The 15,430-nt window shown below is 41.8% G+C and overlaps 1 protein-coding gene across 5 annotated transcripts in view; it reads right to left on the bottom strand.

Moving 5' to 3' along the window:
• ccdc61 (coiled-coil domain containing 61) overlaps positions 1-12,714 on the bottom strand; it is a 28,038-nt gene extending 15,324 nt beyond the window's left edge. For 2 of the 5 annotated variants that reach the window (XR_009806458.1, XM_061897772.1), the window contains exons 1-8: positions 12,047-12,709; positions 5,654-5,811; positions 5,491-5,573; positions 4,988-5,148; positions 3,725-3,877; positions 1,521-1,731; positions 1,378-1,460; positions 1,123-1,301 (exon numbers count right to left, since the gene is read on the bottom strand). Coding sequence is in view for 4 of the 5 variants with exons in the window: in XM_061897772.1 (XP_061753756.1) it covers positions 1,123-1,301; positions 1,378-1,460; positions 1,521-1,731; positions 3,725-3,877; positions 4,988-5,148; positions 5,491-5,573; positions 5,654-5,801 (1,018 nt within the window). In the remaining variant the exon portion in view is untranslated. Of the gene's footprint in view, positions 1-1,122; positions 1,302-1,377; positions 1,461-1,520; positions 1,732-3,724; positions 3,878-4,987; positions 5,149-5,490; positions 5,574-5,653; positions 5,812-12,046 lie in introns of all 5 variants that reach the window. The other 3 variants (XM_061897769.1, XM_061897771.1, XM_061897768.1) reach the window with 3 other exon arrangements.
• Between the last annotated feature and the right edge of the window lie 2,716 nt (positions 12,715-15,430).

Here is a 15,430-nt window from a genome sequence, read left to right as displayed (position 1 = left end):
CATGCTAATAGGTAAGCTAACCACTAAGCGAGCTTTAAACAACACCAGGAAATAAGTACTTAGTAAAGTTTAAGAAGTGTAGATAGAACCACTTTACAGCAGAAAGTAAGCAGAATTTAGCAGGAAATGAACGAGTAGATTAATAAGAGTTAATAAGAAAGAGGATCATATAACAACTGTTGGAGGGCAGATCGATCCATAAATTGGTGATGTCAACATCTAGGGTAGTATCATTGTATGAGTGATACTTGACTGATTAGGTCAGTGGTTCTTAACCTTGTTGTAGGTACCAAACCCCACCAGTTTCATATACGCATTCACCGAACCCTACTTTAGTGAAAAATAAAATGTTATTTTAAAAAAAATTCAAAACAAAGTTATGTTTTTGGTAACACTTTAGTATGGGGAACATATTCTAAGTAACAAAGACTAGAGTTATTGGGTTAGGGTTAGGATCAGGGTTAGGGTTATAATAAGGCCATGCCGAATAATGCATTAATAAGTACTTAATAATGACTTAAGAGCCAATATGTTACTAATTTGCATATTAATAGGCAACTATTTCATGGTGAATATGTTCCCCATACTAAAGTTTTTTTTACTGGTGCTCAAAATGAACCATGCATGAACCTTGTTCAAACAATAAAACCAACACAGTGCATAAACCCACAACCAATCACACACCTGCAAAAATCAGTCAGCTGTTGCCGTATCCGTAATAAGAACCACTGGATTAGGTGAATATTTTTGATTCCTCAAAATCTTTTTTTGTTGTTTTTCCTAAGTGTGTACAAATTCAGGATATAATTCCGTGGACACAGGAAGATTTTGAGGGCAAAATTTAAGGGATTTAAAACAAAAGTAAAAGAAAAAAGGCTAGTTTTTTTTTACTTTTGTGTAATTATTGTGTACTATTGACTTTATCTTGCTCAAACAATTATACATGTAAGACAATCAACGAACTAGTTTAATTATTGTGTTGCTATTGTTAAACTGTCAATAGCATCATTAATACATACAAAAATGTAGTTAATACATGTGATCGGTGTCGGATGATTTCACGGGTGCATGATGGCTGTGGGAATGGGCAGCATAAAGTTCCAACAAGACAAGAGTTTGTACCAGGAGGAGAAGGTGACGGCCTTCTTATGACAGCACGTGGCCCCGTGGAATCGGCCCTTCTCCCTCTTTCAGTCGACCTCTGCACTCTGTCCCCTCTGTGCTCGCTGGATCCGGAGCGACCCCTGACTTGGTTGAGTGAGCGATAAATGTTCCCGCCGCCAGAAAGCTGCGTCCCTCTGCTTCATAATTAAAGAAAAAGTCCAGTTGGTGCGTGTTTGTGAAGCACAGATAAAAAAAGACAATTAATTCTCCAACCTTCTCCGCAGAAGAGCCAGTTCATTGGTGAGACTTTTGACGTGAAGTCGCAGGCTGCACTCAGATGCCTTTAGCTCCTCTAGCTGGAAAAGCTGAGATTTAAAAACATTCAGAGCAGGAATTCAGGTCACAAATCAGCACACCTGCTCAATAAGGTGGCGCTGCTCATGGCATCTCTTGCTAGCCGACCGCTGACTTTTGGCTCTCTCTTTGAGCAGCTGCTCCCCCAGCGTCCTCACCGCATCTCTGGTCCTCCAGTCCTGCCTAGCGTCGGTTGCGGAAGCACTTCCGCACAGCTGTAAACGCTCCAGGACTTTGGCCATGGACTGTTTCTCCTCCTTCATTAGAGCCAGCCTTGGAATGGAGGGAAAAAAGGAGCAGACATCCAATAAAAGTGTGAACTTTTGCATGCTGAGAACGTTCCAGAGGCTTTGGATTACATTTAGCTCCCTTCCTTACAATGTACAGTTAGTTTGGAAATAGTCATTTTACTCATAATAACAAAATTAGCTAAATATTTGCTCATTCAAACCACAATAGATGGATCGCAATACAAGGCAGGAAACTCAAAGTCTTCTAGCCACATAATGGAAATTATTCTGAAAAAGTCAAAACAAACCTTAGGAGTTCAAGGCAAATCATTATTAGTAAATGGTAAATGGGTTATAATTTTATAGGGCTTTTCTACCTTCAAGGTACTCAAAGCGCTTTGACACTATTTCCACATTCACACAAACACCGATGGTGGCAGCTGCCATGCGAGGGCCTAACCACACCCCATCAGGAGCAAGGCCCAAGGACACAACGGACATGACTATGATGGTGGAAGCCGGAAATCAAACCAAGTTGCTGGCACGGCCGCTCTCCCAACCAAGCCACACCGTCCTCTTAAGTAATTTGTCATGTTGCCGTTTTTTGAGGGCACAGACTGCCGACATACCTTGAAGGTCGGCATTATTTGCTGCGTATCACGTTGACGATAGCCATGAATTGATTAACGTGGACCCCGACTTAAACAAGTTAAAAAACTTTTTCGGGTGTTACCATTTAGTGGTCAATTGTACGGAATATGTACTGAACTGTGCAATCTACTAATAAAAGTTTCAATCAATCAATCAATCAATCAAACACCACCACACAGCTGATGTTGACTTAAGCCTTTTTATCAACAATAGCCTCATCTTCGGAAGATAAAGCCTTCCCCAAGTTAATGCTGACATTTTTTCCGCCATTCTGTTTACCATTTGTTAAGTACCGCAACCTTTGAACTGGAAGTGGTGCGGGAAAAGATTGATTTTGATTTGCTGTTGTCACAGACATTTCAGCAATGTTGGATCGAGTTCAAAATGCTGCCAGGTGATCGCAGTGATCAACCTGAAATTCATCACGATCAACGATCACATAACCGCCCAGGCCTAATTTGTTGTGGCCTGTTCACCTGCACTCAAACACATTTTAAACTCCATGGTCTGCCAGAGAATAAGAATATGGAGCAAGAGGGATCATTATTGCCTACATAACAACAGTTGTTATATTTTGCAAGTAATCAAACCCCTCTCGACAGTTTATTTATAAACAAAAGTGACCAGTGACAAATATGATCTACTCCACTGCTACTATTATGGTGACCAAGTATTGCTTTTTTTAACAAGCATCAGGTTCTCTCTTGAAGTCAAATTTAAGACTATATAAGACTTTTTTTTTAGCCCATATTGAAAATAACTTAAGACCATTTGACATCTATCTGAACAAAAAACTACAAAAACACAAAGGAAAATCAAAGGGCCAGAATGAATTATAAGTATGTGAACTCATGAACTGCTCTTTAACACAGGAAAACAAAATGGTCAAACTGACTAAATACACCTAAAGCCTCTCTATTGTAAAGTAATATACAAAAATATTAGCAAAAATCATCCAGCCATCAATTTTCTACCGCTTGTCCCGTTCGGGGTGGCGGGGGTGCTGAAGCCTATCTCAGCTGCATTCGGGCGGAAGGCGAGGTATACCCTGGACAAGTCGCCACCTCATTGCAGAGCAAGCATCATAATAGTAATTTTTCAGATTTGCCATAGCACTGTTTTCTTGAAAAAGGTGCAGTGTGCTTCATAACAAGTGTTTTCATGTAACAAAAACATCAGCAATAGTAGAGAAAAGCACAATATATTTTCTGTGAACTGGCTGTTAGCATCTCTGCTAAAGCTAAATGGTTACCTTTTCCAGTGTTTTTGCGGCAGTCAGATTTGAGAAAACAGATAAAACCATCTACAGTACTAGTACTGTAGTTGTTTTGTTTGACCTTAAATTAATGAAATAAAACAAATGAACAAAGACAAACGTGACTTACTCTGCTCGTAAGCGGTGGATTTCCAGCTCTGCACATTTGTTTACGCCTTGAGAGGTCAGAGTGCTAAGCTCCGCCCTTAAGGTCCTAATTTCCTTCTGCAGGGCGGCTGGGTCCGGCTTGCCAACGTAGGGTAGTGGCAAAGGGTAGTGTATCCTACAGAGATTACACAGTGTTTACCATAAAACTGCAATGTTAGTTTACTAACACTAGTATTACCTAATATTTGTTATATACAGCGGCAAAGCACTAATACCAGTATTAACTAACGCTTGTTAAATATAGCGGTAAAGTAAGTTACTTGGCTTTGCAACACATCTAATCCATGTTGTGTACATAAGAAGTAACGATGCTAACTACTAGGGGTGTGAGAAAAAAATCGATTCCAATACGAATCGAATCGTTTATGTTGTGCAATTCAGAATCGATTCTCATTTTTAAAAATCTTTTTTTTGTTATTTTTTTTAATCAATCCAACAAACCACTACACAGTAATACCATAACAATGCAATCCAATTCCAAAACCAAACCTGACCCAGCAACACTCAGAAATGCAATAAACAGAGCAATTGAGAGGAGACAAACACTACACAATACAAACCAAAAGTAATGAAACAAAAATTATCGACAACAGTATCAATATTAATCATAATTTTAGCATAGCAGTGATTAAAAATCCCTCACTGACATTATCATTAGACATTTATAAAAATAAGAAAAAAGAACAATAGTGTCACAATGGCTTACACTTGCATCGCATCTCATAAGCTTGACAACACACTGTGTCCAATGTTTTCACAAAGATAAAATAAGTCATATTTTTGGTTCGTTTAATAGTTAAAACAAATTTACATTATTGCAATCAGTTGATAAAACATTGTCCTTTACAATTATAAAAGCTTTTTTTTTTTTTTTAAATCTACTACTCTGCTAGCTTGTCAGCAAACTGGGTTAGATCCTGCTGAAATCCTATGTATTGAATGAATACAGAATCGTTTTGAATCGGAAAAATATCGTTTTTGAATCGAAAATCGAATAGAATAGAAAAAAATCGATATATTATCGAATCGTGACCCCAAGAATCGATATTGAATCGAATCATGGGACACCCAAAGATTCATAGCCCTACTATCTACTGTACACTGTGGTCATGACAAGCTGCACTCACAGAACGTGTTCATGAGCGACGGCAAATGTATTCCTGGTGGACCGCCATAAATAAATGAACATACAGAAACACATCAGTCATCAGGTGAAAAGACACACCTGTCAAACTCGACAGTGTAGATGAGAATGAGATAGCGTTTGGCGGTGAGAGTAGATGACTGCGGATGGCCTCGAGGGCGACCGAGCACACCTGCTTTTCTGTTTCTTAGCAACTCCAGGTCAGCGTAGGTCAAGAGGTCCAGGGTAACAGAATCGGTTGTCTGCGGAAAAGAATTGGTTTAAGAAGTTGACGAATGAATACAAACCGACACACCTGTGAGATGTTTCTTGACTCAGCAAACATCTAAAAACGGAAGTTTGCATGTCCTGTGTTTTGATGTCATCTCCATTTGAAAACGATATAACGCGCCCCAAAAATCTTTCATTTATGTTCCCGCCTCGCTGCCTAGAGGGAGGGAACAAGATAGCTGTGGAATATTTCCCATTTTTCGCTCTAGTGGAAAGCCAAACAAATGAGTCCCCGCTCCAGCTCAGGCAGCCCGGAGCGTCACACTGTCCTGTCACATCCGTCTACTCGCTCATGCGCACGCAAGCCGCCTTACCTTTCTGACGGCCGACTCCAACATGCTACAAAAAATGGGGAACTGTTTGTAGTTGCCGGTTTTCCGCGTGAGATCCTCTATGTCTGGGAAAAAGGACAAAGGAGACGTGGAGTGTAGTATTTGTAAACACAATCTAAAAAAAGACATATTTGGCGCCACTCACATGCCGGATCGAATTCTCCCTTCCACTGATCGGCCGTTGTTGAATCTGAGATTTCCACCAGCAGCAAGCCTTTATCCACCTCCACCTTCACCACAAACTCCACTCCTCGGAAAACAATATCTTCCATCACCTCCGAGCCCTCCTCCATTCCTCTGAGTCTATGTCAGGGAAAGACAGGAGCTCAAAATAGAACTGGAATGATGCATGATTTCAAAAATAAGGACACAGTGTGAATAGGTTTAATTACATAAACGGAACTGAATTAATGCATAAATCCCAGAGATATTATGCAAAATGTCCAAAACGCCATTCCGCTTAACGCTAACAGAAAAAGAGTTAGCATAATCTTGTAAACACGCAGCGGGGAAAACATGGACCTATGCTATTGGCGGCTGTGAGGATGGTTCTGCATGAGCCAGGGGTGTCCAAATATTGTCCACTGAGGGAAACATATAGACAAATCAATCAATCAATCAATCAATGTTTACTTATATAGCCCTAAATCACTAGTGTCTCAAAGGGCTGCACAAACCACCACGACATCCTCGGTAGGCCCACATAAGGGCAAGGAAAACTCACACCCAGTGGGACATTGGTGACAATAATGACCCAGTGGGACGTCGGTGACAATGATGACTATGAGAACCTTAGAGAGGAGGAAAGCAATGGATGTCGAGCGGGTCTAACATGATACTGTGAAAGTTCAATCCACAATGGATACAACACAGTCGCGGGAGTCCAGTCCAAAGAGGATCCAAGACACAGCAGCGAGAGTCCCGTTCACAGCGGAGCCAGCAGGAAACCATCCCAAGCGTAGGCGGACCAGCAGCGCAGAGATGTCCCCAGCCGATACACAGGCGAGCAGTACATGGCCACCGGATCGGACCGGACCCCCTCCACACGGGAGAGTGGGACATAGAAGAAAAAGAAAAGAAACGGCAGATCAACTGGTCTAAAAAGGGAGTCTATTTAAAGGCTAGAGTATACAAATGAGTTTTAAGGTGAGACTTAAATGCTTCTACTGAGGTGGCATCGCGAACTGTTACCGGGAGGGTATTCCAGAGTACTGGAGCCCGAACGGAAAATGCTCTATAGCCCGCAGACTTTTTTTGGGCTTTGGGAATCACTAATAAGCCGGAATCCTTTGAACGCAGATTTCTTGCCGGGACATATGGTACAATACAATCGGCAAGATAAGATGGAGCTAGACCGTGTAGTATTTTATACGTAAGTAGTAAAACCTTAAAGTCACATCTTAAGTGCACAGGAAGCCAGTGCAGGTGAGCCAGTACAGGCGTAATGTGATCAAACTTTCTTGTTCTTGTCAAAAGTCTAGCAGCCGCATTTTGTACCAACTGTAATCTTTTAATGCTAGACATGGGGAGACCCGAAAATAATACGTTACAGTAGTCGAGGCGAGACGTAACAAACGCATGGATAATGATCTCAGCGTCTTTAGTGGACAGAATGGAGCGAATTTTAGCGATGTTACGGAGATGAAAGAAGGCCGTTTTAGTAACGCTTTTAATGTGTGCCTCAAAGGAGAGAGTTGGGTCGAAGATAACACCCAGATTCTTTACCGTGTCGCCTTGTTTAATTGTTTGGTTGTCAAATGTTAGAGTTGTATTATTAAATAGAGTTCGGTGTCTAGCAGGACCGATAATCAGCATTTCCGTTTTTTTGGCGTTGAGTTGCAAAAAGTTAGCGGACATCCATTGTTTAATTTCATTAAGACACGCCTCCAGCTGACTACAATCCGGCGTGTTGGTCAGCTTTAGGGGCATGTAGAGTTGGGTGTCATCAGCATAACAGTGAAAGCTAACACCGTATTTGCGTATGATGTCACCTAGCGGCAGCATGTAGATGCTGAAGAGTGCAGGGCCAAGGACCGAACCCTGGGGAACTCCACACGTTACCTTAACGTAGTCCGAGGTCACATTGTTATGGGAGACACACTGCATCCTATCAGTAAGATAAGAGTTAAACCAAGACAGGGCTAAGTCTGACATACCAATTCGTGTTTTGATACGTTCTAATAAAATATTATGATCGACGGTATCGAAAGCAGCGCTAAGATCGAGGAGCAGCAACATAGATGACGCATCAGAATCCATCGTTAGCAATAGATCATTAGTCATTTTTGCGAGGGCTGTCTCCGTCGAGTGATTTGCCCTGAAACCGGATTGAAAGGTTTCACATAGATTGTTAGACGCTAAGTGTTCATTTAACTGCTCCGCAACAATTTTTTCAAGGATTTTTGAAATAAAGGGAAGGTGAGACACCGGTCGGTAATTTACCATGAGGTCAGGATCGAGGTTAGGTCTTTTAAGAAGAGGATGAATAACCGCTTTTTTGAATGCTAGGGGAACAGTGCCCGAGGAGAGTGATAAGTTTATAATATTTAGCACTGATGGACCTAATAATACAAAGAGTTCCTTGATCAGTTTCCCAGGAAGAGGGTCAAGTAAACATGTTGTCTGTTTTATTCCCTTAACACGTTGTAACAATTCCTCTAATGTTATTTCCTCAAAACGAGAGAAACTATTTTGGAGGGCAGTATCCGCCGTATATGCAATCGTGTCAGTGTTAATAGAACCCCGTTGTAGCTGGGACGCATTGTCTTTAATCTCCTTTCTAATGACTTCAATTTTCTTACTAAAGAATTGCATAAAGTCATCAGCTGAGTGGGTTAAGCTACTGGAAGGAGTCCCTTGTTGGGTTAGCGATGCTACCGTACTAAACAAAAATTTAGGATCGTTTTTATTACGGTGGATGAGATTTGAGTAATATTTAGCTTTAGCTAAGGTAAGCATGCGTTTATAAGTTATTAAACCATCACTCCATGCTTGATGGTGCACCTCAAGTTTAGTCGTGCGCCATTTGCGTTCCAGCTTTCTGCATAATAATTTCTGAGCTCTAGTTTCTTCTGTAAACCACGGGGTGCGCTTTTTTGGAGCCTTTTTTAACTTTAGCGGTGCTATGTTATCAATGGTTTCGCGCAGGGCGTCGTTAAAGTTGTTAGTGAGGTTATCAATAGAGCCCACATACTTTGGGAATGGTGCCATTACCGAGGGCAGTAGGTCCGCAAGAGTTGTCGTTGTGGCTGTATTAATGTTGCGGCTGCTATAGCAGTTATTATTATTATTAGTTTGACGAACATGCGTCTGAACCTCGAATTTTATAAGGTAATGATCGGACAATACTTTAGTATACGGGAGTATCGTAACTTTGGAAACGGTGATGCCCCTGACAAGCACTAGGTCTATCGTATTACCGTTGCGATGCGTGGGTTCATTTATTATTTGTGTGAGACCACAGCTATCAATTACAGTCTGGAGCGCTACGCACGGTGGGTCCGATGGGGTATTCATATGGATATTAAAGTCCCCCATTATGATTATATTATCGGCGTGTGTCACTAGATCAGCAACGAACTCTGAGAATTCATTAATAAAGTCCGAATAGGGCCCTGGGGGGCGGTAGATAACAGCCAGGTGTAGAGGCAGCGGTGTGACAGACCTCATAGTAAGCACCTCAAACGATTTATATTTATTATTTATGTTAGGACTAAGGTTAAAGTTTTCGTTGTATATTAGTGCGACCCCCCCACCCCTTTTGAGCGGACGGGCAATATGCGCATGTGTAAAGTTAGGAGGACATGCCTCATTTAGCGCAAAAAAGTCGTTTGGTTTAAGCCAGGTTTCGCTGAGACCGATGACGTTAAGATTGTTGTCTCTGATAATATCATTAACTAACAACGTTTTGGGAGACAGTGATCTTATGTTTAAAAAACCTACATTATAGGTAGTGGGCTGTTTTAGGGAGTTTTTGATCAAATTATCCGTAGTAGCAATATTAATAATGTTGTGTTTATTATGCCCAGTGCATTTAGTATAGTTACGACCATATCTAGGAATTGATACGACAGGAATTTTCCGATTGTTTGATTGTTGCTTTGATAAACTGCACGCATCATGGTTAGCCACCTCAGTAACGGGGATTTTCCGATTGTTTGTTTGTTGCTTTGATAAACTGCACGCATCAAAGTTAGCCACCTCAGTAAAACACATGTCCAACTCTGAAACACTCAAAGCAGAAACAACTTGTTCTAATTTAACAGACTCCTTACCCAGACCAGTAGTCGCGCATTTTCCATCTAAATCCGTCTTCGGGATGGAGGAAAGTGGTGTTCTGTGGGGATTAGCCTTCTGCTTTGTTTTTAGCCCCGCTCGGCATCCGCGTTTCCGATCACACCGCTGGCGTCTGCTCCGTAGACGGCCCCCGCTGCTACTAGACTCCCCTGCTTCACAGGCCGCTGGATGTAGCCGCCGATGTAATCCCATGCTAGTTAGCAAGTCTAGCACGCAAGTGTCTATCGGTCCAAAACGGCCCGATGTGTCCACATCCAGAAGTGTCTGGCGGTCGTACGTGATCACGGAGTGACCACGATGTGAGCCAGCCATAAAGTTTGTGGAATTCTCCGGTATTTCTGCCAAATGTTCCATCTTTAGCAGCAGCTCCTCGAGAGCGCAGCCCGTCCGGGCGCCGCCATCTTGGATATATGTATGGTAAATGGAAGGGTGTGAGGGCCTCCTTGATTTTGTCACATTTTAAAGTAATAAATCATGCTTATAAACAACCAAAATGGGTCAAGATAAAAAATAAATTGTAAGAAAAATCAGCCAAGTGTCAGTTTTAAGATGTTAGTGACAAACAGACCAATTTTGATTATTTACAGTGTTTCCATTTCATGTATCCATTTGTTGCGTACCACCACTAATACACTTGGGACTGCCACAAACAGATTTGGCACTACCAGATAGTAAGATAACTCTGCTCCTTAACACAGTTCATACGGACCTTGTCTACAAGAGATTATGAAGACATAGCAGAAGGGATCATTGTTGCCCACTTAGCGACTGTATTGGTATATTTATGGACTATTCTTGATACTAGGGGTGTAACGGTCAATGTATTCGAATTTAGATTTTTCAGTACAAAGCCTTTGGTTTAATACAACATTCCCATGCGGTACACACAAAAAGAGAGGAAAATAAGTGTTTCTTGCATCATGCATTCACTTGGTTACCAAGTACGAGCGGTCATGACAGTTGTAGTATTCGCCAATATCATATTTAAAGAAGACATGATGATGAACGCAGTCCGCTTCCTGGACCTTTGCATGAGAAAATGCTCTGTATCTGGCCCTATTTGAAGTTGAGGACTCCTGGTCTTCATGCTTAAAACGGGTTCAATGTGTCTTTATAAGGTTTTCACAAGTCGATCGATTGTGGGCTGTGTTTAATTTTATCTTTAGAATAAGTTGCACACCGAAAAAAAACCAGCCGTGCAAACAAATGCCTCTAGGGCCACACTTTGGACATACCTGAATCTTAGAGAAAAATTTAATTTAAAACATTTGTACGCACGTACAACACTTAAGACCTTCAGCATATCAGTATGTGGATTCAAATAATGGAATGGATTAAGCAAATAAATCAAACGATTTACTAATATGATCCACATGAAGAAACTATTGAAATTATAAGTGTTTGGCCAGTACAAAGAAGAAGAACCATGATAAACATTCTGAATGTATTTCATCCATCCATTCATTTTCAAGATAATCTTACTCACCTCACCATACGAAATATAACTTACTTCACCAATTATTATTTATTTATTTTTATTGTTATTACTTATGGAGTATGTAGTGTATGAATTGAGAACAGGAAGAGAAAAAAAACTTTTAGCAACTGAAAGGGAAAAGGGGTAGGATTACAAAAGCTCAGCTTCTTCCTACTCCTTTTGGAACATGTTGAATAGAGAAACTGTAAAATGTGATGTATCATGTTGTATGCATGCATGTTCCAAGTAATCTCAAACTCAACACCTGGTAAAAGCCCATTATAATAATCATTCCAAAAATGCTGCTTTTATCACAACAAACCACAAGGAGCGCTAAAGAGTCGGGTAAGCTTACATTAAATGTATCATTTTAAAACAACAAAAGTTGCATTTGATCAAAGCTCATCGGGGACGTACAGTTAATGTTGCAAAAACATATTTTAGGCGATGAAGTGTACATTTGGTAGGATATTTTTATTTTAAAACAAGCAGCTTGCATTGCCATCACTTATGCCCACAGTGACAGGACAATGCCACCATAGATACATAGTTATCATCTGCCTAATTCAAGTAGATACACTTTTGTTGGCTTTCGCTGCGTCACCACATTGTATTTTTTTTTCAATTGAAGTCTCTTTTGAAATGAATGAAAAAGTATGTTTGTTTACTATCTAGCGTAAGATGTTTGTTGTTATAAGTTGCAACCATCTAAGCTCGGGGTTGCATAGTCAAGTGACATTCGAGGGGGGAAACAACAACACTTACCTTAGCTTACAGCGGTAAATCTTGACGGAGCTTGCCGCCAACAAGCAACTAATGTTGGTGAAACATGTCGGCGTGTTAGCTGGGTTAAGTCATTGAATTGAAGATAAACTCTCTGGGCCAGTGATTCACTCTCAGCCCAAAAGAAAGCAGAAGGAAGCTAAGAGAAGACCTGACGAGGCTCGACTACCGGGAACCGTTGAATTCTTCTTCGTCGGTTTAATTCCCGCATGCAGCTTCTTCTTCTCCTTCATTTTGACAATTGACCGCTCGGTGTTGCCCTCTGTAGATCATTCTCCGTCTGTGCAAGCAAGATGGAACTACAGCTGAAATATAACTTTTGTATTAATACTCGCTGACCATACATGGCAGGTAAATGAATACAAATTAAAATAATCATGATAATGCTACTACTAATTATTATATTATTGTTATCCATCCATCCATCTTCTTCCGCTTAGCCGAGGTCGGGTTGCGGGAGCAGCAGCCTAAGTAGGAAAGCCTAGACTTCCCTCTCCCCAGCCATTTTGTCCAGCTCTTCCCGTGGGATCCCGAAGCGTTCCCAGGCCAGCCGGGAGACATAGTCTTCACAACGTGTCCTGGGTCTTCCCCGTGGCCTCCTGCCGGTTGGACGTGCTCTAAACACCTCCCTAGGGAGGCGTTCGGGTGGCATCCTGACCAGATACCCGAGCCACCTCATCTGGCTCCTCTCGATATGCAGAGCTTCTCACCCTATCTCTAAGGGAGAGCCCCGCCACCCGGCGGATGAAACTCATTTCGGCTGCTTGTATCCGTGATCTTATCCTTTCGGTCATGACCCAAAGCTCATGACCATAGGTGAGGATGGGAACGTAGATCGACTGGTAAATTGAGAGCTTTGCCTTCCGGCTCAGCTCCTTCTTCACCACAACGGATCGGTACAACGTCCGCATTACTGAAGACGCCGCACCATTTCGCCTGTCGATCTCACGATCCACTCTTTCCCCACTCGTGAACATTATTGTTATTGAATTGATAATAAATAATAAATAATAAATAGGGCAACAGGGCAGCACGATGGGGACAGGGGTTGGTGCATGTGCCTCACACTACGAAGGTCCTGAGTTCAATGCCGGGCTCAGGATCTTTCTGTGTGGAGTTTACATGTCCTCCCCGTGAATACGTGGGTTCCCTCCGGGTACTTCGGCTTCCTCCCACCTCCAAAGACATGCACCTGGGGATAGGTTCATTGGCAACACTAAATTGGCCCTAGTGTGTGAATGTTGTCTGTCTACCTGTGTTGGCCCTGTGATGAGGTGGAGACATGTCCAGGGTGTACACCGCCTTCCGCCCGAATGCAGCCGAGATAGGCTCCAGCATCCCCCGCAGCCTTCCCCCAAAAAGGGACAAGCGGTAAAAAAAAATGGATGGATAATTAAATAATATTAACAATAATTAATAGTAGCATTATCATGAATACATAAAATGATATGAATTATATTGGTATGCAATGACACGCAATATTGATAATGATATTATTATTCATTATTATATATATTGCATGATATATTTGCATGTATTCATATATATACACAGTATATATAATATGAATAATATAGATATATATATAATTTATACTATTGTATATATTTATATAGTTAAAGTTAAAGTTCAAGTACCAATGATTGTCACACACACACTAGATGTTGCGAAATTATTGTATGTATTTGACCCATCACCCTTGATCAGGGGACGGCGTGTCGAAGTTGGGAGAGCGGCCGTGCCAGCAATCCGAGGGTTCCTGGTTCAATCCCCACCTTCTACCATCCTAGTCGCGTCCGTTGTGTCCTTGAGCAAGACACTTCACCCTTGCTCCTGATGGGTCCTGGTTAGCGTATGGCAGCTCCCGCCATCAGTGTGTGATTAGGTGAATGTGGAAATAGTGTATATATATATATATATAAGAGAAGTTAAGTCCCTACCTTTAGTCAAAAGTGATTTATGACCCCCCATAAAACAATGATTTATGACCCCTCAAGGTCAAAGGTCAATGATTTATGAGGGGTCAAGTTCAAAGGTTAATGATTTATGAGGGGGTCAAGGTTAAAGGTCAAAGTCAAAGGTCAAAGTCAAAGGTCAGGTTCAAATGTCAAGGTCAAGTGGGTGTGGCTTACCCGGAAGAGGGTGGAGTTAAGACCTGCGGTGGGAGTGGTTAAACCAGGAAGAGGGTGGAGTTTTAAACAGAAAGAGGGCAGAGTTAAGACCTGCGGTGGGAGTGGTTAAACCAGGAAGAGGGTGGAGTTAAGACCTGACAGGGAACAGAGGAGGGTTCAGTTTTTTTAAGAAAGCAATGTCATCTGAGCAGCATGTGACCATATATTTGATAGTTTAAATGTTTACGATCGTTTGAAACAACTTCCAGATTTCGATGTATTGATGGCTGGGAATGTTACGTGTGGAGATGTGGACACGCACGCACTTCACACACACACACACACACACACACACACACACACACACACACACACACACACACACACACACACACACACACACACACACACACACACACACACACACACGCAGAGGATGTGTACAAAAGGGCGGTGTAAGGCTTAGTCATTATTTGGAGCTTTATACGTTAGCGTAAAGACTTTGTTCGATTCGGTCATGATTAGTGAAACGCCTGTTTCGATTTATAAAAATAATAAAACTTACATTGACGCTCCGCAAAAAAGTCGAGTGTTTCTAAATCGTATTCAGTTTTCAGCTAAAAGAAAGAAGAGACGGAAGCCCTTTCTCGATATTTTCATCGTTATCTACCGTGGATTGGGAAGTTTTTGGTGGACACGCACACACGCACACACACGCACACACACACACACTTCACACACACACACACACACACACACACACACACACGCACACACGCACGCACACACGCACACACACACACACACACACACACACACACACACACACACACACACACACACACACACACACATTCGTACGCACTGAAACAACTTCCGTACCTCACGAAAACATATTTAAACAGATGGAAAAAACTATCGCAGAACACAGTGTCACGTAGCAACTGGTCTTTACGGTCGTTTGAATCAACAGGTCAGTTTGGGGGACAAAAGGAGGGTTCAGTTTTTACTGACTTCCCATCTGACAGTTTAAATGTTTATGACCGTTTGAATCAACAGGACACGCACGCACACACACACACTCACGCACGCACACACACACACACACACACACACATACACACACACACACACGCACACACACACACACACACACACACACACACACACCATTACCTCTGCTTTACCATGTTATTAGACATTGGTTTAACTCCATTTAAGCATTTAAACGTTAAAAGCATTGCACTTGTACGAC

Source organism: Nerophis ophidion, linkage group LG04, assembly GCF_033978795.1.
Source record: "Nerophis ophidion isolate RoL-2023_Sa linkage group LG04, RoL_Noph_v1.0, whole genome shotgun sequence".
NCBI lineage: Eukaryota > Metazoa > Chordata > Actinopteri > Syngnathiformes > Syngnathidae > Nerophis > Nerophis ophidion.
Note: the sequence above shows the minus strand (reverse complement) of the source record. Positions and strands in the feature narration are given on the sequence as shown.